The 27,739-nt window shown below is 38.8% G+C and overlaps 3 protein-coding genes across 15 annotated transcripts; 2 read left to right on the plus strand and 1 right to left on the minus strand.

Moving 5' to 3' along the window:
- Positions 1-1,528: 1,528 nt before the first annotated feature.
- Positions 1,529-7,065, plus strand: LOC104421600. 5 transcript variants are annotated; one of them, XM_039303589.1, is made up of 4 exons: positions 1,529-2,249; positions 2,826-3,005; positions 4,364-4,445; positions 5,901-7,065. In XM_039303589.1, exons 2-4 carry the CDS (start codon positions 2,987-2,989, stop codon positions 6,697-6,699), a joined length of 900 nt encoding a protein of 299 aa, XP_039159523.1. In that variant the 5' UTR covers positions 1,529-2,249; positions 2,826-2,986; the 3' UTR covers positions 6,700-7,065. The 5 variants fall into 5 exon arrangements, with proteins under 5 accessions (XP_039159523.1, XP_039159522.1, XP_039159524.1 ...); XM_039303588.1 differs by having other exon boundaries at positions 2,872-3,005; XM_039303590.1 differs by lacking the exon at positions 4,364-4,445.
- Positions 7,066-9,431: 2,366 nt separating this feature from the next.
- On the minus strand, positions 9,432-22,828 carry LOC104421601 (ENHANCER OF AG-4 protein 2). 4 transcript variants are annotated; one of them, XM_010033611.3, is made up of 13 exons: positions 22,387-22,522; positions 22,196-22,222; positions 21,731-21,807; positions 18,298-20,289; positions 17,732-18,215; positions 15,790-15,898; positions 15,009-15,121; positions 14,736-14,923; positions 12,409-13,102; positions 11,814-12,327; positions 10,597-10,692; positions 10,386-10,483; positions 9,432-9,696 (listed from the first exon to the last, which is right to left on the minus strand). In XM_010033611.3, exons 2-12 carry the CDS (start codon positions 22,217-22,219, stop codon positions 10,416-10,418), a joined length of 4,359 nt encoding a protein of 1,452 aa, XP_010031913.2. In that variant the 5' UTR covers positions 22,220-22,222; positions 22,387-22,522; the 3' UTR covers positions 9,432-9,696; positions 10,386-10,415. The 4 variants fall into 4 exon arrangements, with proteins under 4 accessions (XP_010031913.2, XP_010031912.2, XP_010031911.2 ...); XM_010033610.3 differs by lacking the exon at positions 22,196-22,222 and having other exon boundaries at positions 17,732-18,206; positions 22,387-22,828; XM_010033609.3 differs by lacking the exon at positions 22,196-22,222 and having other exon boundaries at positions 22,387-22,827.
- Positions 22,829-24,734: 1,906 nt separating this feature from the next.
- Positions 24,735-27,311, plus strand: LOC120288895. Of its 6 annotated transcripts, none has more exons than XR_005546804.1 (3): positions 24,735-24,951; positions 26,527-26,652; positions 26,840-27,311. XR_005546804.1 is itself a non-coding variant. In XM_039303131.1 (3 exons), the coding sequence occupies exons 1-3, from the start codon at positions 24,829-24,831 to the stop codon at positions 27,088-27,090; spliced, it is 432 nt and encodes a 143-aa protein (XP_039159065.1). In that variant the 5' UTR covers positions 24,735-24,828; the 3' UTR covers positions 27,091-27,311. The 6 variants fall into 6 exon arrangements, 1 of the variants encoding a protein (XP_039159065.1); XR_005546803.1 differs by having other exon boundaries at positions 24,735-24,947; XR_005546805.1 differs by having other exon boundaries at positions 24,735-24,947; positions 26,595-26,652.
- The last annotated feature ends 428 nt before the right edge of the window (positions 27,312-27,739 follow it).

The raw sequence follows: 27,739 nt of genomic DNA on the forward strand, positions 1-27,739 counted from the left end.
GCTAGTGCTGGTGGTGGCGGCCTTCATGTAAGTTGCATTGCTCCGCGTTTGGAGTTAATGGTGTTGTCGGCTGAGTTAGAGTGGATGCGGTGGCGATAATGGCGGTGTTGGTGTTGGTCTTTTCCTGCGGTGGACCGAGGCAAAAATCGGGAATTGATATAATATTAAATTATTAAATCACGTATTTATCAAATAATTTAAAATTTTAAAATAGCCGACAGTACTTATAAAATCTAACATTTAAAAAAAATTGTAGATCGATCTATTATTTTAAAAAACATTAAATTTTATTCATTTAAAATTCATTGAATATGAACATATTTACATAGATAGGAAGGAGCCGAAAGGGCATTTGGTTGCCTTAACCAGTCCATTGAGTCCTCAGAGCCTGATCCGACCTACGCAAATGAGCCTCCGAGCCTATGATCACCTGTAGATGATACTACTCATGGTGTTTAAGTCTGATTGGTGGCGATAGGTGCCGCAGCATTGACTTCTCATTTCTATTCTGAGGAATGGAGCGAGAGGTCGACGGTGCACGTTTGTGCGCATCATTTGCGTCATTTTGCGCGATTATAATCACAATATGTTTCCGATTAAAACGTGTCCCATGTGCATCGATTTCTAGTTAGGCTGTGTTGCGTCCGATTCAAAAAATTTCATGATGAATTCATGTTGGATCAGATTCTTTAACCGTAGAATTGAAGATCTTATAAATAAATCAAACTTAACAGTTTATAAGATGGTGTGCTGATTTTGCAATATTGTCTCACTCAATTTAAAAAAATAAATAAATAAAGAAGAAGAATTTCCTCATGAGTTATCCCGCAAAGGCCATTCTTCTATCACTCTACTTTTGTACTCAGTCCTTTATCCTAATATACTTACACATTCATATGCACTATGCCTTAGCATGACTGTTGACCTAAATTTTTTAAAATCATTTTTAAATTGTTTTTAAGCATTAATTGAGCAACCAAACCGTTGAAACTTCTAGTAAGTGTAATTTTATTGAGAGGGGAAAATATTCACTCTTAAAAACAATAAAAATATTTTATGTGGAGAGAAAAAAATTTGCATGATAAAAATTTTCACTTTTCTTTGATTACTTTAATAAAATATTTTTCTTATTTTGACAATTGGGTAAATGACACAAATATTTTCTATGCAATGCGATTTATGAATTTCAACTTAATATACAATGTTAATTTATTTAATATGATCCTTAAATTTTTTGATAAATGTTCAATTTTATCTTTACATTGTATGAAAAATATCGGAATAAATTTTATGGGTTATATCAAACAAATGAAAATTTCAAGAATGATATTACATATTAAGTCAAAATTCAATGACCATTTGTATCATAATCATTTTAACTACTCTACAAGCAAATCATGGAAAATCTTTTTCTTATAATATATTTACATAACTCCCTTTTTTTTTTTAAAAAAAAAGAAAGCATTCAAATGTATTTCGTTTTTCTCCCCTGAATTGAAGGAGAAGGCACAGCTCTCCCCCTAGAGAGAGAGGGAGAGGGAGAGGGAGAGGGTGAGCAGAGAGACCTCTCAATCTCAACATTTTCAGTTCAGCCCGCAATCCTTGGGACCAAAGTGCAAAACCAGAAGATACCATCTTCTCTCTCTCTCTCTCCCTCTCTCCCTCCCTCCTTCGCATGTTTCTTCCTTCGTCCCTCCCGATCTAGGGTTTCCATTTTCCCCCCTTCTTCCATCCAGATCGAACCCTCGAATTCCCCCGTCTCCGGTCTCGACATTGCGCCCCCCGGCTCTCTCTCCGCAACGTCCGCGAAGCTCCGGAGGTCGTCGCATCGTTCGATCGCTTGTTCGATTCGTTTCCGTTTCCCTGATTCGCCATTGTGTTCTTTTTGGATGGTATCGGGGGATGGCGAAGGAGCGGCGGAACGGAAATCGCGCGGATCGCGACGAGTTCCTGTTCTCCTCCGTCAACGGCGGTAACGCCACGGATCGGATCGCCGGCAATGGCAATGGCAATGGCAATGGCAATGGAGGAGACGGCGGCGGTGGCGGCGGCTTCTTCGGCTGCCGCGGGTATAGGATGATTTGTACGGTGGAGACGGCGATTCGCCGGCTGTGAAGCTGTATCCGGTCTCGCCGGGATCGCCCTCGCGGCTGGCCTCGTCGTCGTCCTCGTCCGGTGCTAATTACATCGAACATCCGGTTTCCAAATTCGACACTCTTGCCGGGGTCGCCATCAGATACGGTGTCGAGGTACGGATGCTAACTTGCCTGCGCTTTCGTAATTGGAATGATATAAATGAGTGTCGGAAGGGACGATTCGTCGTTAGGTGGCACTTATGTGGGGGATTGTTGGATCAAGATACTTGAGCTTGGAGTTGATTCTGATTCTGATCCCAATTCCATTGGATTATGCAATGCGCTGAGAACACCTGATGTGCGGTTTTGTTAGCGATTCTTCTATTACGTTTCCCTGAAGTAGCGTATGAAGGTGATCAACGGATGGAAATGTTCAGAAATATTGATCTTTCCACATTTATAATAAGAACGTGATTTTCTTATTGCCAAGTGAAAGAATAAAAAGTAGCAGGGGATATTCAAGAGGTGAGAACATGAATATCGGTGATGAAATTATCGCTGGGACTAGCTTGAGTAGATTAATGTTTTGATGGCCCCCCTGTCATTTCAATGGCTGATTTCTCACGTATCATTTAAGACCTCAACAAAGAGCAGGCACGCTTGCAAGCCTGCACATATATTGTCCAGACTTTTCTGTCCTTAGTTTATGTGCATTATTGTCTCCCTTTCGATTTTCCTTCTGTTACCCAGATGATGGTCACTTATGAAGGGAGCGCTTCTCCATTGATACCTTCAGGTGGCTGACATTAAACGATTGAATGGCCTAACCACAGATATTCAGATGTTTGCTCTCAAGTCACTCCAAATTCCTCTGCCAGGAAGGCATCCTCCCTCTACTACATGTTTGTCAAATGGTTCAGATACTCCAGGGTACATATTCCTTTATTTTCCTTATATGGCAGTTATTATAGTAGCTTGATATACATCGCAGTATGGCCTATGCGGAGGTCCAGTCCCTTTTCTGTTCTGTGTACAACTCACTGCAGCTGGAAGATAAAGTACTTTTTGCCAGCAACCAGAGATAATTCCGGAAGGCTAAACATTAGTTTAAGTTGTGGTTATAGTTGCTGTCACAAGGGAACTTATGAGACAATTTTGTAAATGAAAGGCAAGGTGCAATTAAGCAATGTCCATACAGATCTTGTTCATATGACTGACCAGCCACAGTGGCAGATAGGTCTTTTCGAACAAAAACTTGTTGAATGGGTTTTTTACTACTATCATTATGTGGAACTCTATGTTAATGGCGTGTACCTAAACCATCTCATGATTACAAGATAGACAGGATCCAATGGTAATGTCGGTATCAGGTGTTTCATGGAAGAAGAAAGCCAGTTTTAGAATGAGAAAGGAGAAAAATCTGCTAAGAAACCCAAATTATCATATTTATTTTGTGGAATTGGGGCAAGCTAGATTTTGATTGGCATGACCCATTGGTCCCAAATAAATTCCAACCTTTTTTACTGTATATGTCCAAAAACCTAGTTGCATGTATATGCCATGGAATATGTCGAGTTTGAGTGTTCAGCACATCCTAATTCTCCAAGCTTAGCCTATTTCATTACTAAATTAAGGCCCTACCAAATTATTTTTTCAGGCAGTAAAGGTAAGAGCTAACCTTTGGTTTTACGAGAGAAAAAAGTTAAAAATTTGGAGTAAAAATGGAAAAGATTGAGATTTTGCCTTTTATATTAAGGGGAAACATCTTTTGAACTAAAATGATAGGTTGGCCATATCATCCATCTGCTGTTTCACAATTCTCTGAGCTTGACCTATTTAATTGCAAATTAAGGACCTACCAAATATACCTTTCAGGAGCAGGTAAAGATTAGAGCTAATTTTTGTATTTACAAGGAAGAAAAGTTAATTTCCAGTAAAAAATGAAAAACTTGGAATTTTGCTTTTACGTTAAAGGAAAACATTTTTCAAACTTAAACGGTCTGTTGGCCATATCATCTTTTTGATTGGAGTTTATTCCTTGCATATGTGTACTGTGGAAATAGTCATCACTCTTTTCTATCAGTAGCAACTGTTTTGATTTTGTTAATCAAGTCAAACAACATCATTCATGCTGCTTGGTTGCTTGTACAATACTTTAGTTCACATCTTTCTGGCTATACTTATTTCCATGGTAAATATGCGAGATGGTTCATGGGAGATGTTTTTGCTGGAATAACAAAAATTAGTTGACCACACCATGCTGCTTTTTTTGTTATTTATGCTTGGAGGTTTGAGGAAGGATCCTCTCAATAACCAACACCAAAGGAAAAAATGGGGAAAATTGTACTCCAGTAATTACCTCGAGACAAGGTTGGTCATTTTTTTGTGGAATAAGAGACAAGGAGGTTCACCACTCTGTTTACTTCAGTTTGGTGAAATTTCCTGCTATAATTGCTTTGCATGCAAGTTTTTCACTGTCTTATCTTTCTCTTTTTCTACCCATTTTGCAGTTTGTATAATTAGTAAGGCCTCTGAGCATATTCAGGTAGCACATAAAAATGTTGAGATTTTTAAATACAAGATTGATATTTAATTCATATACATGTTTCATTTTTCTATAAAACTAAAGAACTATATACATATAAACTGAGGGGCCATTAAACAAGTCCAATGCTTAATTAATTTGTGGCACAAAAATCTTAAGGCAGGATAGTGATGCTTTAGATGGTTGTCAAAGTTTCAGATGTGATGCAGAGGTTATTTTACTTAGTCAATTAAGGATGTGACTTGGCAGTGTCAGGTTGTCATTGCTGTTGTAAGGTCATGTCTGTGTTGTAAGGATGTTACTTGGATGCTTCTCTACTGAAGCTAAACCGAAGGGATTGGATTTGTTTCTATGATCAGAAATTAAAGTGTCCATTTACAGTTGTCAAGGGCATCGGTAATATCAAAATGGCAGTTACATTGTCTCCAACGGTTGTTTTGGTCTGTGCTGCGCAATGGTGACTTGATGACTAGCAGGGCTGATGTTCTAAGCGATGCTTCTGTGGGCTAATCAGTTGTTGACGCTCAGTCTTTTGCGATTATATTAATTTTTATTCAAGAAACCATTGAGTTCATGACTTGATAATGTCTTCAGGTCTGATCTATCTGACGATTTTTAAGTTAAAGATTATGAAAGCACTTACAGTATATCCACATAGGCCATTCGATTGTTTCAGTGAGGTTTCCATCCATTGGGCTATTGTGGACCATCACTCAGTGATCTCATAACTCAAAATAGTTTATAACATACTCATCAAAGCTGTAGAAGAACCCAGAATCTGACCTAGCCACCGTACTCCACTCTGGGTTGATGGTTTGTCTTCACTGGAGGCACTTATTGCCTAATCTTCCAAAAACCATTAATGTTGAATGCCATGTGATGCTGCTGCGAAAGTGTTAATGTTATAAATTTTTTAAATCTTTGATGGATAATCTGATTAATCAATCAAATTGTATTTTTAAGAATTAGAATATGAAGTCTAGTGTTTGATGCCGGAAGCGTCCCTAATTGAAATGCGTCTTTGGATATTAGATGATCACTAAGGATGTAAACCCTTACCTTAGAGGGAACGAAATACTGGTAACACAGTTAGTTGCAACCAAAGTCACCAGCTAATGTTTGTTCCATCCTGACTTATGACATTTGCTTATGTATGTTGCAAATCTGAAGAAGAATGCAAGTTGATTTCCCTTTTTATGATACTCTATGTATATTTTTTCTTGGGATTGTGAATCTTGATACATAGGGATCACTGTCTAATTACTTTGTAATTTGTGCAGAAGGAGCAGCTTTGAGCTGACCCCACCTCGGCAGGGCCATCACAATCCTTTTGAGTCCTTCCACACCCTAAGGATGCAGACTCCTCAGCAGAGAGTTTCCCCTGCTATGAGTTCATTACAAGGATATTATGGACTCAAATCAGATGAGAAAGCCAGATCTGAAGGTTGTGAGATGGCAGTTTACAGAAAAGGAGGTTCTCATTATTTAGAGGATGGTCCATTTACCAAATCTTTGCCAACTTCTAACCCACCCTTAAGCCGTCATAGGAAGACCAGGAGTCTAGTTAACACTCTTCTTGATGAAAATGGTGAACTTGCCAAGGATGCAGCATTTGCAGAGGACAGAGAAGGTGAGTCTGAGAGATGGAATGATAAATTGATCAGAAGGCGTCAGAAGTCAGAAGCGGATTTTTTGTCCAAATCGAACATGCCTGAAATGTTGTTGGAGGATAATAGTGGTGGTGGGTTTTCAGCCACATCAAGTAAGGGCTTAGCTCTGAGATCCAAAGCTGCAAGCCGAACTTCTGTGGCCAGTGATGCAGAAGCAGGCAGTTTGAATCCTATACCTCTAGGGTTAGGGGATTCGGTCGTGGTCGATGGGTTTGCTGTTGTGAGGAAGTCATCAAGCACATCAAATTTGCATGATCAGGAAAGCAATAGTAGCTTGTCGTCCATCTGGCCCACATCTAAGTGGAGTTTGAAGCCAGACTTTCAGGCACTTTCTACTGTGGCCAGAGCAAGACCCATATTTGATGGTTTGCCAAAACCTGGCCGAAGAAACAAAACTGCACTCGATTAATGGCTAATAGAGGTAAATAACTCACTTTCCTGGTTCAGATCCAATTTTTGCCACAGCTTTACGCACATAATGGTACATAGAAGGAGAGAGATAAGGATAAGAAGTTATACGATACATGTCAATCCTGCTTTGTGTTCAGAAGATAGTTGACATATGTATATTGCACCAAAATGTAGTTAGTTCATCAGGAGCATTAACTCTGGATTTATTTAGGTCTACTTTTGTTTCTATGTTGAAGTTGAATTGGACACCATAATCTTATTGAACATCTACTGTTGTACAATGTTATGTTCAAAGTCAAGGGGGATGTTAGAGGTAGATTATGCCATGTTGATTGATGAAAAACCCGAGATCAGTGCTTTTTAACTTGGAGTGCTCCTGCTTTCTCGCTGTGTTCACTCTCAATACTGTAATTTCGCTTCCTGGGTACAAAGGTTAAGAAGCAAAAGTCAGCAAGAGGTATGCTGAGAAAACATTTAGTGATGTTCATGAATCCTCCCACGTGCTGGTGATTCAATCAAATCTATATGATCTGTGAAATTAATGAAAGTTGCATGCACGAGTCCCCGGCAGTATGGGACTACTTTGCACAATTCGTTTCTGCACATCGGTGTATAGACAATACTAGGGACGATATGAAGTGTGGTAAATTTCTTTTCGGGCTGGACTTAAATTTCGTGAAATCTCAAGTAGTGAATTGTTAGGGACATCGACTTACCAAATAGTTCTTGGACTCTTCAGCATTTGAGGAAATTCCTTGGTACTTGCTATGAGAATTTTTCCGAGAGACAATTAGAATAGTTGGTCGTTAACTTGCGTGAAATTAACCGATCAGTTAACAGTGTGGTAGAACTGACATTTAATATGGAAGTATTAAGGCAAAATCGAAGGCTTACAAATTGTGGGAATAGAATTAAGGCCAACGCTGTGATCGGAAGACGTTCATCCTGTCAAATTACGCAGTCGAGATTTGGTTTGGAAAAGGTGATTTGTGAAGGGAAAAACTGGACTTTTCGGTTAGATGCCATAGATTGGATGAGGTGGTATTGTTTGAATAACATCAACACATACGTATTAAGGTAGAATCCTGGCATCGAAGGGCTTACCATTCAACTTTTTTCAGCTCATACGTATTAAGGTAGAATCCTGGCATCGAAGGGCTTACCATTTAACTTTTTTCAGCTCACTTTGTGTTCTTCAACCAGAGAAGCAGTTAATTTGGCGATCTGAACTTTACTAGCTTTCCCTTCAAAACAATGGAGGCAGACGCTTGAAGGGAATAAAAAAAAAGGTGAATAGAAAAAAGGACAAAAGGAAAATAATCAAATCCCAGAAGCAGCTACCCCATCTTATAAGACCACTAAGAGCTAACAAGACTAATTACTTAAGAAACTAAAGAAACTGACTCGTATTCTGAGTACCACTAGCATTGCTTTAGACCGTCCATTCGACTAAAATTCATTTGGTCAGCTAACAGCAAATTGAAGAACAAATATCCAAGGATTCGGCCAAAAGCTTGCATTTGGTAGGCAACCAAACTTAGGGCTTAAAAACTGAAAAGGTTCAAATTCTTCGTCTGCTTTTCATGCGCAAGTACTACTTCAATCCGAGGGAAGTAAAGCTAATTCGGATGATGACAAAATTCCAAAAAGAAATAAACCAAAAGGGAGAAAAAAAAACAACTACGCACATAACAAATATTAAATTTTTCCAAGTTATATAGAATCAAGACATGCACCCACCTGAAATGTTAATAAGTTTCCTTAAAGCTTTATGAATTCAACTTTCAAACTGCCCATATCATTCCCAACTGTGTAAGTTCATAATCAGTTTAAGTGGACATTTTTGTCTGGACTGCAAGTAAACACCCCAGTTGCAGCATCACTCTCGGATCGTGGCATCATTGTAATAAAAGTAAATGAAAAAAGAAGAATTGCCATACACAATGCCAAACAGACAAAAATAGCAATCAAGAAAAGGATTTACTTAATTATGTTAAACAGAGCATTCAGGTATATAATAACAGAAAAAAATCAATTAAACTGCATTGGAGGAACTTAGCAAAGAAACGCCAAAGACGATTAGATCCCAATACCATTCATTACCCGTGTGCTGGGATGTAGATCCAAAGATGGGAGCAGTTATAGACGCATATTAATATCATAATTATCAGAATCCTTTAGAAAAAAGAATTGACCATATTTCTAGGCGCTCTTACTGCTGAAACTGCACAACTGAGGCGAAGTTAAAGTCATACCTAGCAGAGATCTTTTATCCATCATCTTTTCATCCAGCAGGCTACAATTATCATTCCTTTTAAATGGGATCATCCAAGCCATCCACAAATTGAACCAGAGTAAGGTTTGCCTCTTGTCATAGTTACATACGAGTCTATAGAACATGGAAAGGCAGGATGGGTGGTTTACCAGGATCAGATAGTAGGGTATCACCACGCAGCGGTGCAGGAAAATGGCAAGAGGTCGAGGTCAAGGTCAGGCAACAAAATGTTGGCTGAAGAAGGCCAAGGAAACACAATGGTCCAGTTCCATGAAGCCATGTGGCAAAAAGGTTTAAGACTAGCAACAATATACATTTACATGAGCAATAATATGACCAAATTCCAAAAGAGAAGGGATACTCCAAAAAAGTCCATGAACTGACTAAATCACATCCATGAGATGACTAAAGGCATTTGAACAAATTCAATCATGAAAGCTTTTGTGGAAAAAATAAAAAGGAAAGATGAATTGCCAACTATTCTTTTTCATTTCAAAAATTGTTTCTTGTACAATATACCTGCATAATTACAAGTATTGAGAACAAGATGTACTAACCAAAAAACATGGGCCTATACATGGATTTTCCCAGGATACATCTGGCAGGAAAGACTACAATATACACCATCCTGCAAGTCTCGAGATCCTTCAACACTGCATTTGAGTGGTTGAAGCAGTACCTCAATTTGAAGGAGTCCAAATTGTTTAAGTACCTGCAACACTGAGATTGCAAAACCAAAAACTAAGATCAAAACGTTTCCATGGGAATCTGTTTTTATGTGTACAAACAACTCGAGGGAAAATCAATCCAACTCATCTGATAGGAACTTCACAAACAACATGGTACTTATAAGCAAAAACATAAACAGTTATGGCAAGTGAACATCATTGAGCTAGACCGAATTAGGTTATTTTTTTATCAACATCATCAGAAAGTCTAAAACAATAGACTGCAGTAAAATTCAAAAAAGAAAAAGCATATCTTTTAAAGAGAGAAAAGAAAAAAGCATATCTTTTAAAGAGAGAAAGTTATGACCAAAGACTATGCTGGGCAGCCCAGTTGTCTAATTCTACTGCCACAGTATATGATGACTTTCATGGTGAGCCCTCAGCATTCAATTTCAAAAGTAGCCAAATAAGCAAGATAAAATGGTCTCCATTGAAAGCAATGTTAAGCTTCAGGTGTTTGTCCAATTTTTTCTCCCAAATGATCTTTCATAGCCATTTCCTTTAACACTATCAGAGAGAGAGAGAGAGAAAAGAGAGAGAGAGAGGCAGGGTGGGAGGGCTGGAGGGAAGAGGAGGAGAAAGAAACTAATTCATCTTGGCAATGGAATAGAAAGACCACTTGCCTAATGGAACTACACAGGATAACTGTGGCAGATGCAGATTTCTCTATAGATAACTCACCAGGTTATCTGGAAGTCTACTTTCACATTCTTAAGCTGGTCTCCACATATTAAGGGCAGATACATTTGGTCTACTTTGCATTATGTTAGGACCGTGACCTGCAAAATTAATAAATAAAACAGTCATTCTAGGAATCATTGGAGCCTGTGTAATGAACGTAACAAAAATTCACTGGAAATCTTAATCCAGCTGTCCAAAATCACATCACCACCTGGGGCTGGTGGAGCAGCTGAATGATTGTTAGTTGATGAATGCTGAAAACCCACATTATTCATTGGTGGTCTTTCAAAATGAGGCCGAAAGTAACCTGCCATGGTAACACATATGAGTATAAAAACCTGCAGAATGTCTTCTCATTAAACAAACATGTATCTTAATTAACTTGCATTTTCCAGGAACCCAAGAGAAAAATTTCAGCAAACTTTATTGGCAGGAAGCACATGGGAATGCGTACATTTGGAAGTGTGAAAATTGAGCATACATGTGAGCATCCAACCAAGTAGTGTACCAGCAGACAAGCAGTTCACTTAAATTGTCCAAAACATCAAAGGCAGTCAACTTAGGCATACCCAATCAAACATACAACTTAAGAGAAAATCTTCCGTTGCTATCTAGAGTCCACTCATTTCATCTCAACATGCATGTATGGAGGACATTCCAGATTGTCTACACTGTTAACAATAAACAACCCAAAACTTATTCAGAGAAGAGTCAAGAGGAATGGAGATTCGCTCCATTATTAGACATCTGGATGGAGAGATCTCCAAACTCACATTTCTACACTTTCATTCCTAAATTTCTCAACACCTAATAGTTGTTCTTACATTACAGGTGAACTTGAAAGACACCAAAAGTTTGGGGTAGAACTAGTTAAACAATAACCCCCTTTGATTATGATAGCAGTAGAAACAATAGAAAAGAGGTTCGAAGGAAGACCAAGGACAAGGAAATGAAAAGATTATACATACATCAGGCTAATTTCTATTCAAGCAAGATATATGCAGCCTAGATAATAGAGAAAGTCTTACGAGGAAAGAAAGAAATCTTCCAGATAAATTGAGAAACAAGTTTATATTATACAAATCTTCAAATGTCTAAAATTATCGTATGCGAAAGGAAAGAATACAGAGCATGAAGAAATTTAAACAATTGCGTAACACCAGTTCAAAAATATCAGGTGAAAATTTCATGCTAAAAGGGCTGCCCGATGTTTGGGTTCCCTTGATAGACATATTAAGTCCGAGAGCTCCTGGTGCACATGAAATAAGGATTCAAACACTTACTAACGTAACCGTGATTAAAAAGAGTTACTTGTCACGCAAACATGATGTGATGCAACAAAAACCATAGTATACCAGTAAGTTGCACACAAAATTGTTTAGCACTACAAGAACACTAATAGACATATTAACAATAATCGTACAGTACCTTCTTGAGGATAAACTCCACCCGATCCTGAAGGACCTCTTACTCCATTTATCCAAGGACCGTTTTGATTATCGGCATTAAATTCACCAGAGTTCATTCTCCATGGTTCATCAGCACCAAATCGCCTCCCACTGTCAGAGGGCGGCAAAGCAAATTGGTGAGGGTATGGGTGCTGAGGATGTTGCTGAAGGGGTGGGTTTGCATATGAATAATGAGATGCCCCACTTTGAGGTGGCACGGCACTTTGAGGTGGCACAGCATGCAAGGGTCTTTGAGCATAAGGCCTACTTCCTTGTTGGAACTGTTGATTGGCTTGAGAAGCTTGAGGATTTAAATACGAATCACCATGCCCATAATCTGGCAGCCTTGAAACATTAAATCCAGAAGATTCTTGACAGCTGCCACCAGCCGAAGCAAAGTAAGATGATTGCTGTGCTGCTAAGTCACCCTTTGCAGAAGCATCATGAGGAAGGCCATGAGGATTATTTGCAGTTATTTGCACTGACTGGTTTCCCTGCAATATAGAAGTGTGAGCCTAAAGGCGAACTCTAATAGAACACTGAGAAATAACAGGACCAAGATAAACAACACTTACAGTTGCGGGAGCACAGTATTCACGAGGAAGAGGTGGTTGATATGCCAAATGTGGTGAAGAATGGAATGATGATGGAAGCGACACAAGTGACTGAGATGGAAGTGAATGGTGAGGGGGCATTGGTGTTTGGGTTACCAATATAGGAGGAGGCCCTAAGGGAGGTGCTGGAGGAAGAGGTAACTGTGGCGGGAGAGATGGTTGAGATGGTGGCGGCGGCGGAGGTGGCGGAGAGGGGGATAACGGCGGTGGAGGTGGTGGTGGAGGAAGCGGAAAAGGAGAAGATGGCAAAGGAGGTGGTGGAGGGGGAGAGTCAAGTGGCAATGGTGGCGAGCCCTCTGAAAGAGAGCTGAACTCAACAGAATTGTCAGGGCCAGATACTTGCAGCACGTCAGATCCAGGCTCTTGTGATTCCGTTTCAGCACCATGTGGGATCCAGGGTTTTTCTTCCCTAGGGGGCCCTGAAACATCCTCCATTTCAAGCTCACCATCCACGTCCTCCAAGATGCAATGTCTCCTGTCATTTGGAGTAACTTCAAATGTTCTTTGCTCTGCTGATCCAAGAGTCGACTCAACTGGTGATGCGTCAATTGTTTCTTTACAAGGAATACTAAGAAGATCTTCATGGTCTTCCTCCTCATCATCATCCTCAAATACATGAGACGGTAGAAAACCAGGCAACTGAAATGTAGCATTGCTGGTAGAAAAGCAAAAGTCAAATGATTTTTTATAATAGAAGGTGAAGGTTAGAAAACCAAAAGACCCATAAAAACACTGCCACAGTAGTTCACTAACTTCAGAAGGAAAACAGCAGGTGTTAATAAATGTCTGTCTCAACATTCTACAGGCATCGCAATCAAGCTATGAGATCAGGCACCATACAGGTGAACAAAACGGTACATTCCAATAGAGTTCAAAGAGCTATCAAAGAAACAGAAAAATCATTACCAAAAAATTAACGGTAACAAATGCTACATATTCCAAGAGTTCCAGCAGAGAGCATTGTATTGTCAAACATACAGAAACCCATATCCCCCAAATTACTAACGCAAAGCAATGTTCTAATGATTTTCAGCAATCAAAAGAAACTAGGTTTTATGACTTCCACGCGATCTTTAACACTCCATTCACACCTGAGTAATTGCTCAACAGATCACATGCCTATCCATAAGGTGAAGGGTTCCTTCAATGCAGGTGGCACCCCATAATCTGATTTATCAGTTGGAATTCTGACCATAACCTTAATAAGCTTACCATAGCACTGATAGTATCCTCAAATTATCGACAATGCTCTCTACTGTCAACGCAAGGTAACAAGGGATCCAAGGGTCAGAATCTAAATACCGCAGGATTTCATGGGGAAAGAGGATGAGTGTGAGAAACTATGACTCTTGCAGTCAACTGTCCACAACCGACAGCGTGTTAACACACTTACACAAGCAGTGTAAAGTAGTTAAGCTAGTGCCAAGAATAGACTGTAAACCTAACTACATTTAACTTCCTTTTCTTAGATAGATAATTCAATAAAGAGGCACCAGAGGGGATGGCAAGCCATTTACAAAGCTAACCACATTCAACTTATGTAAACAACTTCAGCTTCAGGAGAATAGAGACCATATGTCCTCTCCTTTTCCTAGGCTGAAATCATTTATGGATCATAAGAGGATCTTATGGCCAAATTATGTTTAATTCTCACTTCAGAGTTATACGGGATTCTGCTAACTGAAACTACAAAACAGAATAAAAAGACTGCAAACCAAATAACTCATCATTGTCTAGAAATTAGTTATAACTATAGGCATTAGGCCAGGCTGAAGAGGTAGGAGGCAAGGCTCCACCTTAACCAACACTATATACTTATGAGAAAGGAGAAGTTCAGAACAAGTGATGGTTCCCTCTTTTTCTAACTTCCTGACTGGTCAGGAAGAACGAAACCCACTAAGGAGAAGTAAAATCTCCACAGTCTGTGTGTCTATTACCAACTTCCTCGAGACTAAATGAAAGATAATTGAACCGATGCTGCATGTCCAGGTCTCAAAGTACAAAGCAGATACAATAACAAAAGACAAGTAAAGCAGGAATGCCGAACTTTGACATAAGCAAGCCAATGCAGATGGGTAATATCAAGACTTATCCACAAGAACCTAAGCATGCGAATTGCTCATGACAAATCATGAGATTTCTCACGTTTTTGCTTAGCCTAGCTTAGCTTATATTGAGAATTCATGTGGACCATGTCATCCAAAGAGAGCATAACCTTCATACGAACACCCAAAACAGGGTAAAAAATAATCCCAAACATGAAGAAAGACAAGAAGGACATCACAAACCTCCCATATTCATCAACCATCATGCCTTCCATTTCCCTAATGGGATCATCCACAGCACGTTCAGCACGAGAAGGACGTTTGTGTGAGGATACACTAGTTGTTTCATCATTGGAAACTCCAATGTCATCCATGTGCTGCCGAAGAATAGATTCAGGCAGAATTTTCCTCTCAAGCCATAACCGCAAAACCTATTAGGGAGAAAAGATTAACTTTGGGGGGAAAATGAAATTTTAAAGAACTACTCCACTGAAAATAAACAAAAAAGAAAAAAACCTTGAGACATTGGCGGCGGTTTTCACGAGCAGCGGCTCCAGGTGGAGCAGCGGCTCCAAGAAGACGTGATAAAGCTGCTTGAACAGCAGGAATGTACGATGCTCCTGCAATACCTAAAGTTTGTACAAAACCACTGGATAAATACTCAATCGTCTTGCTGCTTCCGGAAATCCAGAGTCAATAAATGAAAAAATCTGGAGGCTAATCCTCAAATTAATAAGCTTGTTGTCGTCGGATTTTACCGACAAATGCATCATTTAGTGCTATAGCTTTTTGATCTTGTCTTCTTTTCTTTCTGTTTGGCTAGGAAAAATAGATTGAAATAAAAGGAACAATCACAAACTCTTTGGTCTCCACATTCTTGGTGGGGGAGAGGAACAGGCACAAAAACTAGCCATTTTGTCCAATCTGGTTTAGGCTTTATCTATGCAATCATGCCTCTTACTCATTAGAAAGTCAAAAGCATTTTGGAGATATGCTATTTCGTGCTTTGAGAATTTAGGACCATTCTACCATCATTCAGCCAGACCAAATAAAGTTTTTAAGAAGCTCCTAATTTTTTAGTTATAGAAAAAAAAAAGGTTCCTACTTTATTTCATGCCAAAACAGCCAAAACAAAGGCCTCACAAACCAAACACCCCTCTCTCTCTCTCTCTCTCTCTCTCTCTCTAAAACACCTCTTATCTCCCCACTGTTAGTCAAAACTTCAAAAAAAGGGAACAAGAACCAAAAAGAAAAAAAGGATTAGCGACATTTGTATGCTCATAGCTAATTAACTCACCCTTCTGGTTATGCGAACATTGAGTAATAGAATCGACAAGAAAAAACAGGTCCACTCTTCTGTGGAAACTAGGCTCACTTTCCAATTTCCGAATAAGAAGTTCCACAACCTGCAAAAAATGATCAAACAAACAACAGTTCATAATTCGTTCATAACTCGAATGCAAGGACTTCCATGGTAAATCAGCAATAGAGCTATATATGTAACATCTTATTGCTCTTAAATAGAGGAGACTTAAAACACACATAAGTATCGCAAAGGCCAATGTTATGCATGCCAAACAACCTCTCGACATTAGACATTCTAAAAATAGAGATTTCCTTACATACCTAGCTTGACAAATCCTGGCATCTATAATAATAATATAACATAACACCCGGAGGGTGGTAAACATGGACCTCCAATATTTTCATTCATCTTGGCCATATAAAAAAGGTTTTCTCATCCCATGCTATGACTGGAGACCAATAGTATAATACTAATTATTTCTCACAGTAACATTTAGAAAAAGACTGGAAAATCTTTCCTACCATCCAAAAAATTTTAAAACTTTAAGTTTGTACATGGAGAAAGCTCACCCATGATAACAATTTAAGGCATCCAAAAATTCATGATATGAGCAGGCAAATTGACCACTGTGCTTCAAATAGAAAACTAATGACGCCTACAATGTGAAAATGCTGCTCGACCATATAAGTGGTGGAGAAGTTACAGACTTCAATTGAAGTTAACTCTTGTGCAAAAGCGAAAAGCCTTTCCTCCGTAATTCTTCTTAAAACATGCTATATGGACCACTCCATAGTCCATAACTCTAATGCTCTTTCTAAAACTAAGGAGTAAAATCCAAATGCTTGCTGAAAAATGTTTCTACAAATCCTTTTGACTCAAAAATAAGAAACGAAAATGTCAAGGATCCAGATATTCATATTCTAAGCATACAATGTGAAATCAACATATGCCCTTAATTATGCATTTTACATCTTTCCACTAAAGCAACAGTCTCAAGCCTCCATCAAAACACACAACCTGCCTCCAAAAAACCAAAAATTATTATCAAAAGGACAAGCTCTACATGGAATCTCAGACTGCCTTAAAGCTGCACAAAAATCCACCCTGAGAACAACAGGTACCATTTCATAGACTTTTTCTACCTCGATCTTGAATGCTAGGGAGACTTATTCTATCCTGATCTAAAGAAAATTGAGTAATCAAAGATTATCAGATCTTGTGGGCATGATAGTAAGGATCAAATGAACATAACCAAACTAGAGCTCTTGTCACCTCAAAGTTTCTACTAAAAACTCAAAATAATAATAATAATAATAATAGTAGCTCCTAAAACCCAAAAATGAGATTTTTATGGTATTCAGTTCAATGGAAGTCTATCAATGAAAATTCAAGTCCCCAACACCAAAGTTTTAGACATATCGAATTATGCTCCATAAGCTAAGTTCAAATTGAGAATTCATCATGGTAGCAGTGCTCGACAATGAACACATAAATCCATTCAATTTGTTATGTTGTGATGCCGCTGGGAATTAGTCTATGTATTCATTGTTGAACCGGCACCACAATGAATTATGAGTCTGGCTTTCTTTTTTTAACGATAATATTTTTCATTAAAAAAGTTACTTAAAGGATGCCAACCCATGTACAATGAAGCAAGTTAAACTTTATAAGCAACAGGCAGTAGTCAGACTAATAACCAAGCTGAAAATTCTTTGGTATCTTAACATATTATCAAGTAAGACACCAAAGGACACATTGCCACTTTCTTTTGCTTTCATAACACTAGAAAAATTATTACTTTTGAGAAAAAACATCACAAGAAGATGGAAGGAAAGCATATGCATATTGTCAACATTTCCATGTGAAAGCCAATACTTTGCACGTGTGGTTTATAAATAGCAACTGATAAAGCTTGTTCCACCAAAAGACATACCTCATGGGCAAATCCGAACTTGGCACAATCGATTGCAAGCCGAGTTGCACGTCCAATGCTTTCTTTAGTCCTCGATAAGGTCTCTATCATACCTTCAAAAGCATCGCGCGCAACAGCTGCATCAGTACCACCACTCAGTGAGCCTAAAGGATGCCTTTGTGCAGAACTAACTCTTCTATCTTCAGAATCTTCAGTGTCAATCTGATTCTGTGATCCATAAAGGGGAACACGAGTAGATGGAGAAGTCAAACTCTTCTGATGATTCAATCCCCCTGGTTCTGATGGTATCAAGCTGCTGGAGGCAGGCATAAAATGCTGAACAGCAGAGGGACTTGGGCTTGGTCCTTGCCCGTCGGGGTGAGAAAAAGTAGAAAAACTAGAGTTGGGAAAAGAGACAATCTGTGAATGAGCTTGTCTTCGTTTTGCCTGAGCAGCAGCAATCAGATGCTTCATAGACGTAGCAGACTCAGCAGTCCTGACATCGCTAAGCAAAGCAGAGTCATCAAATAATGACCTTTAGTTACCCCTACAAGCAATGCAAAGTAGAGATATCAATAAATTCTTACCTTTCATCCTGCAGACCATTCCACTCAGTGCCACTATCTGCCAGAGAGGATGAGTCACCTGTCCTTGTGTTTGTTCTGGGAGTACTCTTCAGCCTTTCTGCAGAGGAAGTTGCCTTATTTCTCTGAGATGTAGGATGATTTTGGGAATTTTTTGACAAATCAGAGCTCCGCACTAAACTCTTATCCGGACCAGATGAAGCCTGTCTTTGTGTTCCATTATTAGCTAGCTTAACCACATGTTTAGTAGGTTTCTGTTGCTCTAGCACTGGTTTGGTAACTGGAAGAATGCGGGGAGATTTCTTGGGAGATATTAAGTTTGCTTCAACATTCGGAAGTGATGTCTGCTCAAATTCTGATTTCATTGGACTACTAGAGACATGAGAAGATATTTCCCGTTTAGGTCTCTTCTCAGACGCATTTGGCTTATAAGGTGATAAAATCTTCTCATGTACCTCCAATATTTTCTTTTGTTTTCCATCTTCAACTCCAGCTACATTTTTAGCATTTTCCTGCGCCACATTGGAGCCCCCACGGCGTGCCTCGCTAGCCTTAGTATTACCAAGATTCTTTGATGTAGCCATAACATTCTTGACAGATCCCCCATGAACTGGAGTTTTGGGCTTTTCATCATCCCCTTCTTCGACAAGGCAAACAGCTCTTCGTTTCTTTTGTGTTCTACTAAATGAATTTTCAATGCTTCTAGAAGGCACGTTATTTTTTATTAGTGAGCGATGCTTTTCCTCTTTTTCATCAATGCTTGAATTAGCAGAATCAGACATAGCTTCCAATGCCCTGCGACGCCGCTTTGTCAGAGGTAGGACAGTTTCATCACCGGAGCTGCCAGATCGTACAATACCAACTTCCCCTTTTGAGATTAAATCGCCTTCTCTTGCATGCAGTACAAACTTTTTATCCTCAGACTGTTTAATTGCTTTTTCACCATAAACATTAGGACTGGAAGTAGTTTTGTCGACGCTTTTTCTGAAATGTCCCTTGGCATCCAACCCCATCTCTTCATGCTTCATATCTTTGTGAGGATGTAGAGCACCATTAAGCCCTGAAATAGGTTTTGTGAGTGCAAGCACAACCTCCTTATTCCCCAATGGCACATCCTCATCCTCATCCTCATCCTCAGAGTTCGTCTCTACATCTTCTTTGGCATCTGCTTCCTCAAAATTCTTGTCCATTTTTTTTGCCTTCCTCATAACAGGCACAACCAAGTCTAGTTTTCCAGCATCTGAGGAAAATCCTTCTCTAATGCCACCAGAGATCACTTTTCCTTTGGTTTGACCTTTAAGTTGCTCAAGATGACTTGCACCACCAGAGTAGCCAGCTTCCTTCATTGATGTCACAGAAGTGTGATTAATTTTACGTTCTTCGCCTGTTTTCTTCAATATGCTTGCTGTCCCACTAGCCCATTCTCCTTTATGCCCATTTGCCAATGCTCTGCATCCACCACCAAGCTGCTTTGTGCCACTAGCAGAATTTTGATTAGTGGAGCGAGAATTTTCATCTAAATTCAACTTTAACTTCTCCTTTGACTGCAGGCCATCCTTTACTTTTTCTTTCTTCCTACGGAATACCCTAGGAGATGAGTCACCATCATCATGCGATGATGTAATAGGCTTAACATCATGATGATCACCTTCATGTTGCTCAGGACGACAGGTCGCCAACTTTAAGCTCACACCAGAGCTGTCCCCATTGCCTGTTTCTTTAATGCTTCCATATCGATCGCATCTAAGACTTGCATCAACCTCTGCCCCTTCCTGCTCTAAGCCATCATTAGCAGCAACTTCAAACCCCTGGTCAGATGCATCAGTGTCGCCCCTCATACTAGTTGACTGTTCTCTCTGTGACTCATCAAAAGCAGCACATATTTCCTTAACAGCTTGGGCAAAGTACTTGGCTGTTTTACCTTTGCATCGAGCCGCCAACTTGGTCTTTGTCTCACTAGTGAATAGTTGGATATCCGTAGGAGCAACAAAAGCTCTGTGACGCCAATAAATAAAAAGATGCCCAAATTACAAAATGGTATGTGAAGCTATACAACGAGTCGAGGTTAATTTATCAGATGAAATATGAATTATAAATCATTGGAAAGAAATAACACTGGTCAACTTCACCTATACCATTTTTCTTTTAAAAAACATAAAAGTCTAAAACAGGTTTAAGAGCAATTTAGCTTGATAAAAACATATGCTAAAAAATCTAAGGGTTTATTTTGCTGGGTGACCCAAATGCAACTCGCAAAGCCTGCTTTTCCAGCCAACATGGGATAAAATTACAATTGTTGCACCAGATTCCAAGTAAATGGCAAACGCAATGTAAGCATGGGAGCTTTAAAAGTGATTGACCAACTTACAAGGACAAGTGCTTTCATATGAACTTTAGTAGGACAACAATGACATAATAATTACTAATACAAAGTATGACACATTTGTTATTGACACCGCCCAGTTTCAGTCCCATTATGCTCAAACACTAGGATTTAAAGAAGTAACTACCTTGTGAGAGCATTTCACAGGGTAGTTACCTATCCATTGATCCTGTATGTGTGTCCACACCGCAAAACAATCGAACTAACAATTAAAAATCCAACTTCATTGCAAGAATATAAGTGGGTCACAGATGCTAAAACATGAAGCAAATGTGGGCTTTCGAAAATCTGACCGTTTGCATTTATTCAATAGACCTACTAAAGATTTTTTTTCCCCAAAGTGGGGTTGGGATCCAAAATCATAAATAACAAAAATGAAAAAGAAAATGGCAAAGCCATCAAAGAGACCTGATGAGAAAAGAAAACAGACTCTAGCTTATAAAGTATTCCTTTACTTTACATGTCCTTTCATCTTTGTACATTATTCCTGCACCAACAGACTGTAGCCTGTAGAGTAACTGCATCCAAAAGAAGGCAGCTCTTCATTTGTATCTAAAGTGTAAAGATAAATTATGACTCACACTTTGATTTAATGGGTGACTTCACTCCTCAAGGCGAAAGCTCCTAATAATTACCAAGGCTAGAGCACAACCTCCTTTTTCTATGGTTCATCAAAAGATACTTTCTACGGACAGAGATATACTTTAAAAAGAAACAATCGAAAGCATGGCATGAGGCAAAATGATAGAAGGAAGAGATTCTAATCAACAGATTGTCCTCTCATTCTTCTGTCGGTGTCTGCTTCTTCAAAGAAAAGGGGCATGAGGGACCACGAGTACATGAACTAGGCCAGTCTATAAATCAAAAAAAAAAAAAAAAAACCTTTAGGGTTTACCCCCCCAAAAAAAAAAAATGACGGAGAGAGCTGCTCGCAGACACAATACTTAGTTACTGAATGAAAGGAAGAAAAGTAAACACAAAACTCAATAAAGCCATTAAGCTAACTACTCAGACATAAATAAACAAGCAGTACAAGCAGCTCATAGAGCTTACATTTCTTGTGTTCCGAAAAAATACACAAAGTGTTTTTTGGGGTCAGGAGTCTGCTGCCAATCCTCTGGCTTGCCAATCTGAAGACGCAAAAGCAACTATCATTCACAGAGCAACCGTCACACAAAAGATGCGCACCATATCCCACTGAGATGGTCAATATAATCAAGGTATCAATACAGCATCAAACTTTGAACGATAACCATCAACACAAAAAGCCACTTCGGATCTTACTGAATAGCCCGGATACAAACCTATATCACTAGTAAGCCGCAACGTAAAGCACGAAAAACAGTGCTTGGATATGCCAATTCATTTTGGAAAACCCAAATGGAAAAATTAAACCCCATTCGCCTCTATTTCCAACTAATCCAAGGAACCACATCAAGAAAGGTTCGCTTCCAAAGGGCCTGGCAGAAACAGTGCAAAATGCGAGCAAGTAAAAGAGCCAAAAAAGACCAGCCTCACCAAACACAACGGCCGACGACCCATTCACTGCACAATATGAGCAGAATTAAATCAAACTAAACCATTTTCCGACCACGAGAAAGCAACAAAACGAAAAAACCAAAAACTTGCGCTTGAACGCCCAAGCAGAAGTCCAAAAAGGCGAAACGATCGAAGGAATACCGAGCGAAAACCGAGACAAAAGCGCGAACCTTGGCAGGCCAGGCGGGGTGGCCCTTAACTTTGGCAAGAACGAGATCGCCCAAACTCAACTGACGCTTACTCTTCTCCTTGCTCGCTCCCCTCTTGCGTCCTCCAGCCATAGGCCACTCGATTGCTCAGCCGAAACACCGGAATCGGAAACCCTAAAGCCCCTCCCAATCGAAGCCCGAGCCGATTCAACGCCGCGACCCCGGCAGCGTAGAGGGGAAAAAGCCTGGGGCGCTTCGCCGGAGACACCGCCGGCAGGTGGATTCCGGCGAGTGGTGGGCGGCTAGGTCATGGGCGGCGGAGGCCGGGGGAGGCGAGGGCTTCGCCGCATTCGCAATCGAAGCGAGGAACCGTAGGGGGGGAGGAGTGTGACAGAGAGATTGAGGCGGTTAGAGAGAGAGAGAGAGAGAGAAGATTTTGTGTGTTATGATGTGCAAGACAGAGAAGAGTTTTGGCAAATTGGCAAATGCAAGTGTGAACTTTTTTTGTGCAGATTTTGGATTTCCTTTTTACTTCTTTTTTCTTTTTCTTCCCCTTTTGACCTCGAGTTAAAAATAAGTTTTTACCGCAATGGTGAAAACCGAAATCTCACGAGAATATGTGTGGATCTATGATGAATTCTGGGCTGGTAATCATCTAATACCATGTAATAATGGCACGTGATGTAATAACTCAATCAAAAAGCGTTTTTAAAATAATGTATACCCCGTGTAAATATTTAGGGTTACTTCGTCTCATTTAATGTTTTTGAGATGGAAAATGCCCATAAATCGGCCGATGTTAAAACTTCACGTGATTGGTTATTGTTGCCAAATTTAGAGACAAGGTTGGCAGTGGGCAGAGAGTGGCGCTTGCTTATATTCACTAGCAAACGTTTAGAATATCTTTGGTAATGATTGAAATCGCATTTCTTTAGAACTAATCTATGCCAATTCTAACAAATCAGAACGCATTCGTTATTGGAATAACCTTTTATCAAATTGGAGTAGACTACCTCATAGACGTTAGAAAAATTAAAACAAAACAATCATCAACTCAATTTAAGATTTTTATCAATCATTGGTGCATTTTGTTACCTCACGAGTCAGTTTGTCGTTTTCGTCGAATAGTTGACTACTACACTTTTCATAACCATTTAATTTTTTCTTTTGGAGGGTCGAACATCGTTAACTTTAAGAGCTTCTTAGTTCTCCATTGTACTAAGAAAGTTATTAACAAGCACTGTTTGTTTTTTTCTTTAAATTCCCATTAATCCTATCTAACGGAATTGTGGTTGAACTGTATCTTGTCATTAACATGTGACAATTGCCTCATAAATAGGTTTTACATTTGCCAAAATATATTTTAAAATTATGATGCCTTAAAACCGAGCAAAACGACTCTCTGAAAGTGATTGTAAGTTAATTCAATAACATAGGTGTTTCAATTATGAGGTTTCGAGCTATTAGATATACATATTAGAGATCAGTATATAATGAAAGCCCTAAAATTAATTTTAAAAGTATAATTAAGTCCTAAAATCTGTTACAAAATCCTAAAATTTTCAAAATATGCAATGAATGGAAGGACAATTTTTAAACTGGATTACACTTTTAATAAGCTGTAGGGCTTTTATTTTTTTTATCCCTTAAAATAATAACATTGCCTCTCATGGCTAAAATTGCTGCAATCGCTTAAAAAAATGTATCGAATAACTCTAATTTCTGACTCTTTGAACTTCTCACGAGGACTTCACTCTTTTTTTCATCCTTTTACACCAAAATAAGAAAATAACATTACCATCTTTTTTGAAAAATCCAAAAGAAATAAGTTATTTTCAACAGGAGACTTCTATGAAGATCCTCTTAATTGGTGCCGGAGCAATATATTTGAATTGATTTTTATTTTAGTATTTTTCTTGATTTAAATATTACTCTTGCATAATTTAATTTTTTAAGTCGAAATATCTAGATAATTTATTCATTGAATGCATTTATTTTACGAAAAATAGATAATTTAAAATTTTATTTTCAAAATACAATTACTTGCGCTGCTAATAACGCACGCTGCTGCTGGTGTGTTTCTTGCCCACGAAATGAACGAAATATTATTAGTCACAAAAATATTTAAATATAAGTTATCATCAATAATGAAATTTATTTATGAAAAATATTTGCATAAATAATAACGAAAAATTGTTTACAAACATATGTAGATATAAATTATGATTGATAATGAGAATATTCTTAATTAGTTGATTATTTCCAATGATACCAATGATTTTCTTTTTATGATTTCCTCTCGAGGTCATATCCTGAATATAAGTTTAATATCTAATATCCTCATAAATCACACGTGGTTTTCGCACAGAATTACCGCGCCTTTCTAATTATACGCAGGCCCGTCGAGAAGAGAGAGAGAGAGAGAGAGAGAGGGGGGAGTGATCGGACGCGGCTCCGGAAGCCATGAGCGGCGGCCGTTCGTATCGCGATCGCTTGCCACGCGTCAAGGTCGGAGAGGCTTGGCTTCTTCGGCTCGCCCACGAGGAAGAGCCTCGCTTCGGGCCCAGGATTCCGTGGAAATTGTCCGTACGCTTGCTCGCTCTGATGTTCATCTCTATCCTTTTCCGTTTCGCCCTGCAGTTAACTTTTTTCCTTTTTTTATCCCCGTTTTCCGCGGATTCATACATCTGTAGCTTTCGTTCCGTTGATTTTTGGTCGTGTCCGGTGAAGTGGCTGCAGATCGAGAGCGGGCGTTTCTTTTTGGTCTCTGCTGTTTGGAACTCGTGATTTGAGAACATTAAATTGTAGATTGACCCACAAAAGGCGCTAAATTGCAGGGATATCAGCTTTGGTGCTGAGTTCATGTAGTTCCTAGTGAATGGCGAATTTGATAGAGTGGGGAAAGAAAAAAAAGGGTAATTGGAACAATGTGGATTAGCGCGAAGTAGCGTCGTCACTGCAGTATCGGCTTGGTATGTTTCTTTGGATTATTTAGAGTGGAGCACGAGTAGTGGCTCGCTAGTCCTGTGTAGCTGGTCTTTCATGAACTTACGTTGAATTCTGCAATTCAGTACTTCATTAATGTGGCCAATCGGGTAGGTGTTACTGGAATGATACTTACTATCGCAAAATGTAATTGTCTCCTCATAAATCATGAGAATTGAAAAGGAATTTGCAGTGGTCTTATGGACAAGTTCGATTAAAAACTCAGTTTTCTTTTGGATATGGTACCTGCCCCGCAGGTTGAAGTGCCAAAGCTTTAGGTTTGTTGGGATTTTTCTTTGCTGCTCTTTGTTCTTCTACTTGGCGCTCTGCTATTGAGTTTTTATAAGTTAAAAAGACTTAGATTGATCACTCGCAAGAATGGATGTTAAAATCAGGTCCTTGTTAGTATTGATGAGTGTCTGAAGGATGTCACTGACATGATATCTTGTGAGATCAAAAATCAAAGAATGACTTTAAAGGTTCACCTCATATCTATCCTAGAATTAGAAGAAAGGTCAGATATTTTATAATGTCAATTGTCAAGTGATTCAAATCTGGAGACTATTATGTAAAATGATGGTAGGGTCTGTATGATCAGGCCACTACCGAGATATTTTCTTCTTTAATCTTAGGATTGGAACTATATAGCAAAATTAAAATCCCACACAAGTTCAATATTCTTAATATCGAAACTTAGCTTTATATTCAAAGGTTGTGATGAGAGTCATGAAGCAACTAAAAAACAGAGAATAAGCATCTCTAAGGCAGGTGTACAAGCAACTCTAGATGCATGGACATGAATCCTATCAGCTACCAATTCCCACAGGAGGGCATTTTGACAATTCTAAACCACTCACATTGAGAAATGGCTCTAATTGAGGGAAGGCCTAGAAACTGAAACTTTCTTCATTGACCTGATTGTTTCCTTGATGTTGTTGATTAAAGATGCCTTGTTCGTTGGTTGTCCTTTAAGCAGGACTATGTAGCTTTCGTCAAGCTATATTTCGAGGTTCCGCATATGCTACATGTAATGATTACTGCCTTGTCCATCACGTTGTAAAAGTTCATCATAAACATGAAGATGCTCTTGCTATCGCATTTGATACTGCAAACTTGAAGTTCTGTGTTGCTTATGCAAAAATTTTGAAACCGAAGGTCCACTTTCCTGTCTTCCAGCTCTGTTTATTTGTTAGAAAGCCAATGCAGATGCATGCGAATTATTTTAACTGGAGTAAGTCTGGCAGCTAAGCTCAGAAGCGAGAAATCTGTTTGTTGGCTCTTACGTTGGTGCTCAAAGAAGTGGTACAACTCTTGATCCCAGAAATACTTGCTATATCACTGTCGGGCAGCTTCAGGAATCTTGCTGTCTGCGAATATTACTCGAAGTCATGTGGAAAAGAAGTATTTAGTAATTTCTCTGGTTGGTTTATTTTATGAAAAATGTAGGAATTCCATTTTTGGTTGAGCACTTAAGTAATTTTCTGGCCAGTTAACTTTATGCAAATTCATATGGCTCAAAGATGTGGAAGCATGTCCTGCTTGGCTAGTGGTGGGATTATGGAAATCACATGGCTATTCAGTATGCCAAAGCAAGGAGATGAAACTGGCTTTGAATGCCTTTGGATAGGGAGGAATCTTGTTCTGCGTGATGATGATGTCTCACCTCAAGTCGGTCGAGTTACTACTGCTCTAGCATTCTCTCTAAGAGCTGCTTCTGAGGTGATGTTTTCTGAGGATTAAGAAGCAACCGTTACCATTTGTAATACAATAGCTGTTTAGAGGATTGAAGATACATATAATTTGATTCATGGTGGTTGTATCTTTTCTTTTTCTTTTTTGGTTGTTGGGGATAGTTAGAAGCTTGGTTTTTGTGGAATAATCTTGTGTACTTCTTTCTTGAGACTATTAAATATTATGTTGATTCTGGGTTTGTGAGGGCATTAGTCCTGATTTAGCCATGCTAAGCATTTGTATTGATCGACATGAACGAAGCCGCTCGGTTCCTCCCTTAGACGGTTTTTGATGGATATACTTTATAGCTACGTTTTGTCATTCGGATTTCTAACCAAAGAGGATTGGATAGGATATGATATGAAATTCAGGATTTTGTTATATCTTATCAATTGTTGATGATTACAATAATAAAGTTGGATATATTCATATCATATTATATATATTATTTAGTATAAACGTGCATGTGAATCACAAATTCTACAAATGGAGATAATAAAAATTTCTCATGGCACTCTTATATACTTTTTATTTTTTTTTTTTTTTTTTTTATTTTAGTTTCCTCTTTTTTTTTAATTAATTTCTTTGTTTATTTCTTTCTTCCCATTCCATCATTCTCTAACAAAATTTTATTAGATATAAAATATTACTAATATAT

This window comes from Eucalyptus grandis, chromosome 10 (assembly GCF_016545825.1).
Source record: "Eucalyptus grandis isolate ANBG69807.140 chromosome 10, ASM1654582v1, whole genome shotgun sequence".
Classification (NCBI taxonomy): domain Eukaryota; kingdom Viridiplantae; phylum Streptophyta; class Magnoliopsida; order Myrtales; family Myrtaceae; genus Eucalyptus; species Eucalyptus grandis.

Coding starts and splice junctions, on each gene's coding strand:
- LOC104421600 (XM_039303587.1), top strand. CDS start 4,333: ATGCTGCTTTTTTTGTTATTTATGCTTGGAGGTTTGAGGAAGGATCCT. Junction 4,446..5,900: donor AGTAATTACCTCGAGACAAG/GTTGGTCATTTT, acceptor TAATTTGTGCAG/AAGGAGCAGCTTTGAGCTGA.
- LOC120288895 (XM_039303131.1), top strand. CDS start 24,829: ATGAGCGGCGGCCGTTCGTATCGCGATCGCTTGCCACGCGTCAAGGTC. Junction 24,952..26,594: donor GGATTCCGTGGAAATTGTCC/GTACGCTTGCTC, acceptor TAAGTCTGGCAG/CTAAGCTCAGAAGCGAGAAA. Junction 26,653..26,839: donor CGTTGGTGCTCAAAGAAGTG/GTACAACTCTTG, acceptor TTTTCTGGCCAG/TTAACTTTATGCAAATTCAT.
- LOC104421601 (XM_010033609.3), bottom strand. CDS start 22,497: ATGGCTGGAGGACGCAAGAGGGGAGCGAGCAAGGAGAAGAGTAAGCGT. Junction 21,808..22,386: donor ACCCCGCCTGGCCTGCCAAG/GTTCGCGCTTTT, acceptor TTGCGTCTTCAG/ATTGGCAAGCCAGAGGATTG. Junction 15,899..17,731: donor AGTTCGGATTTGCCCATGAG/GTATGTCTTTTG, acceptor CATTTTTTGCAG/GTTGTGGAACTTCTTATTCG.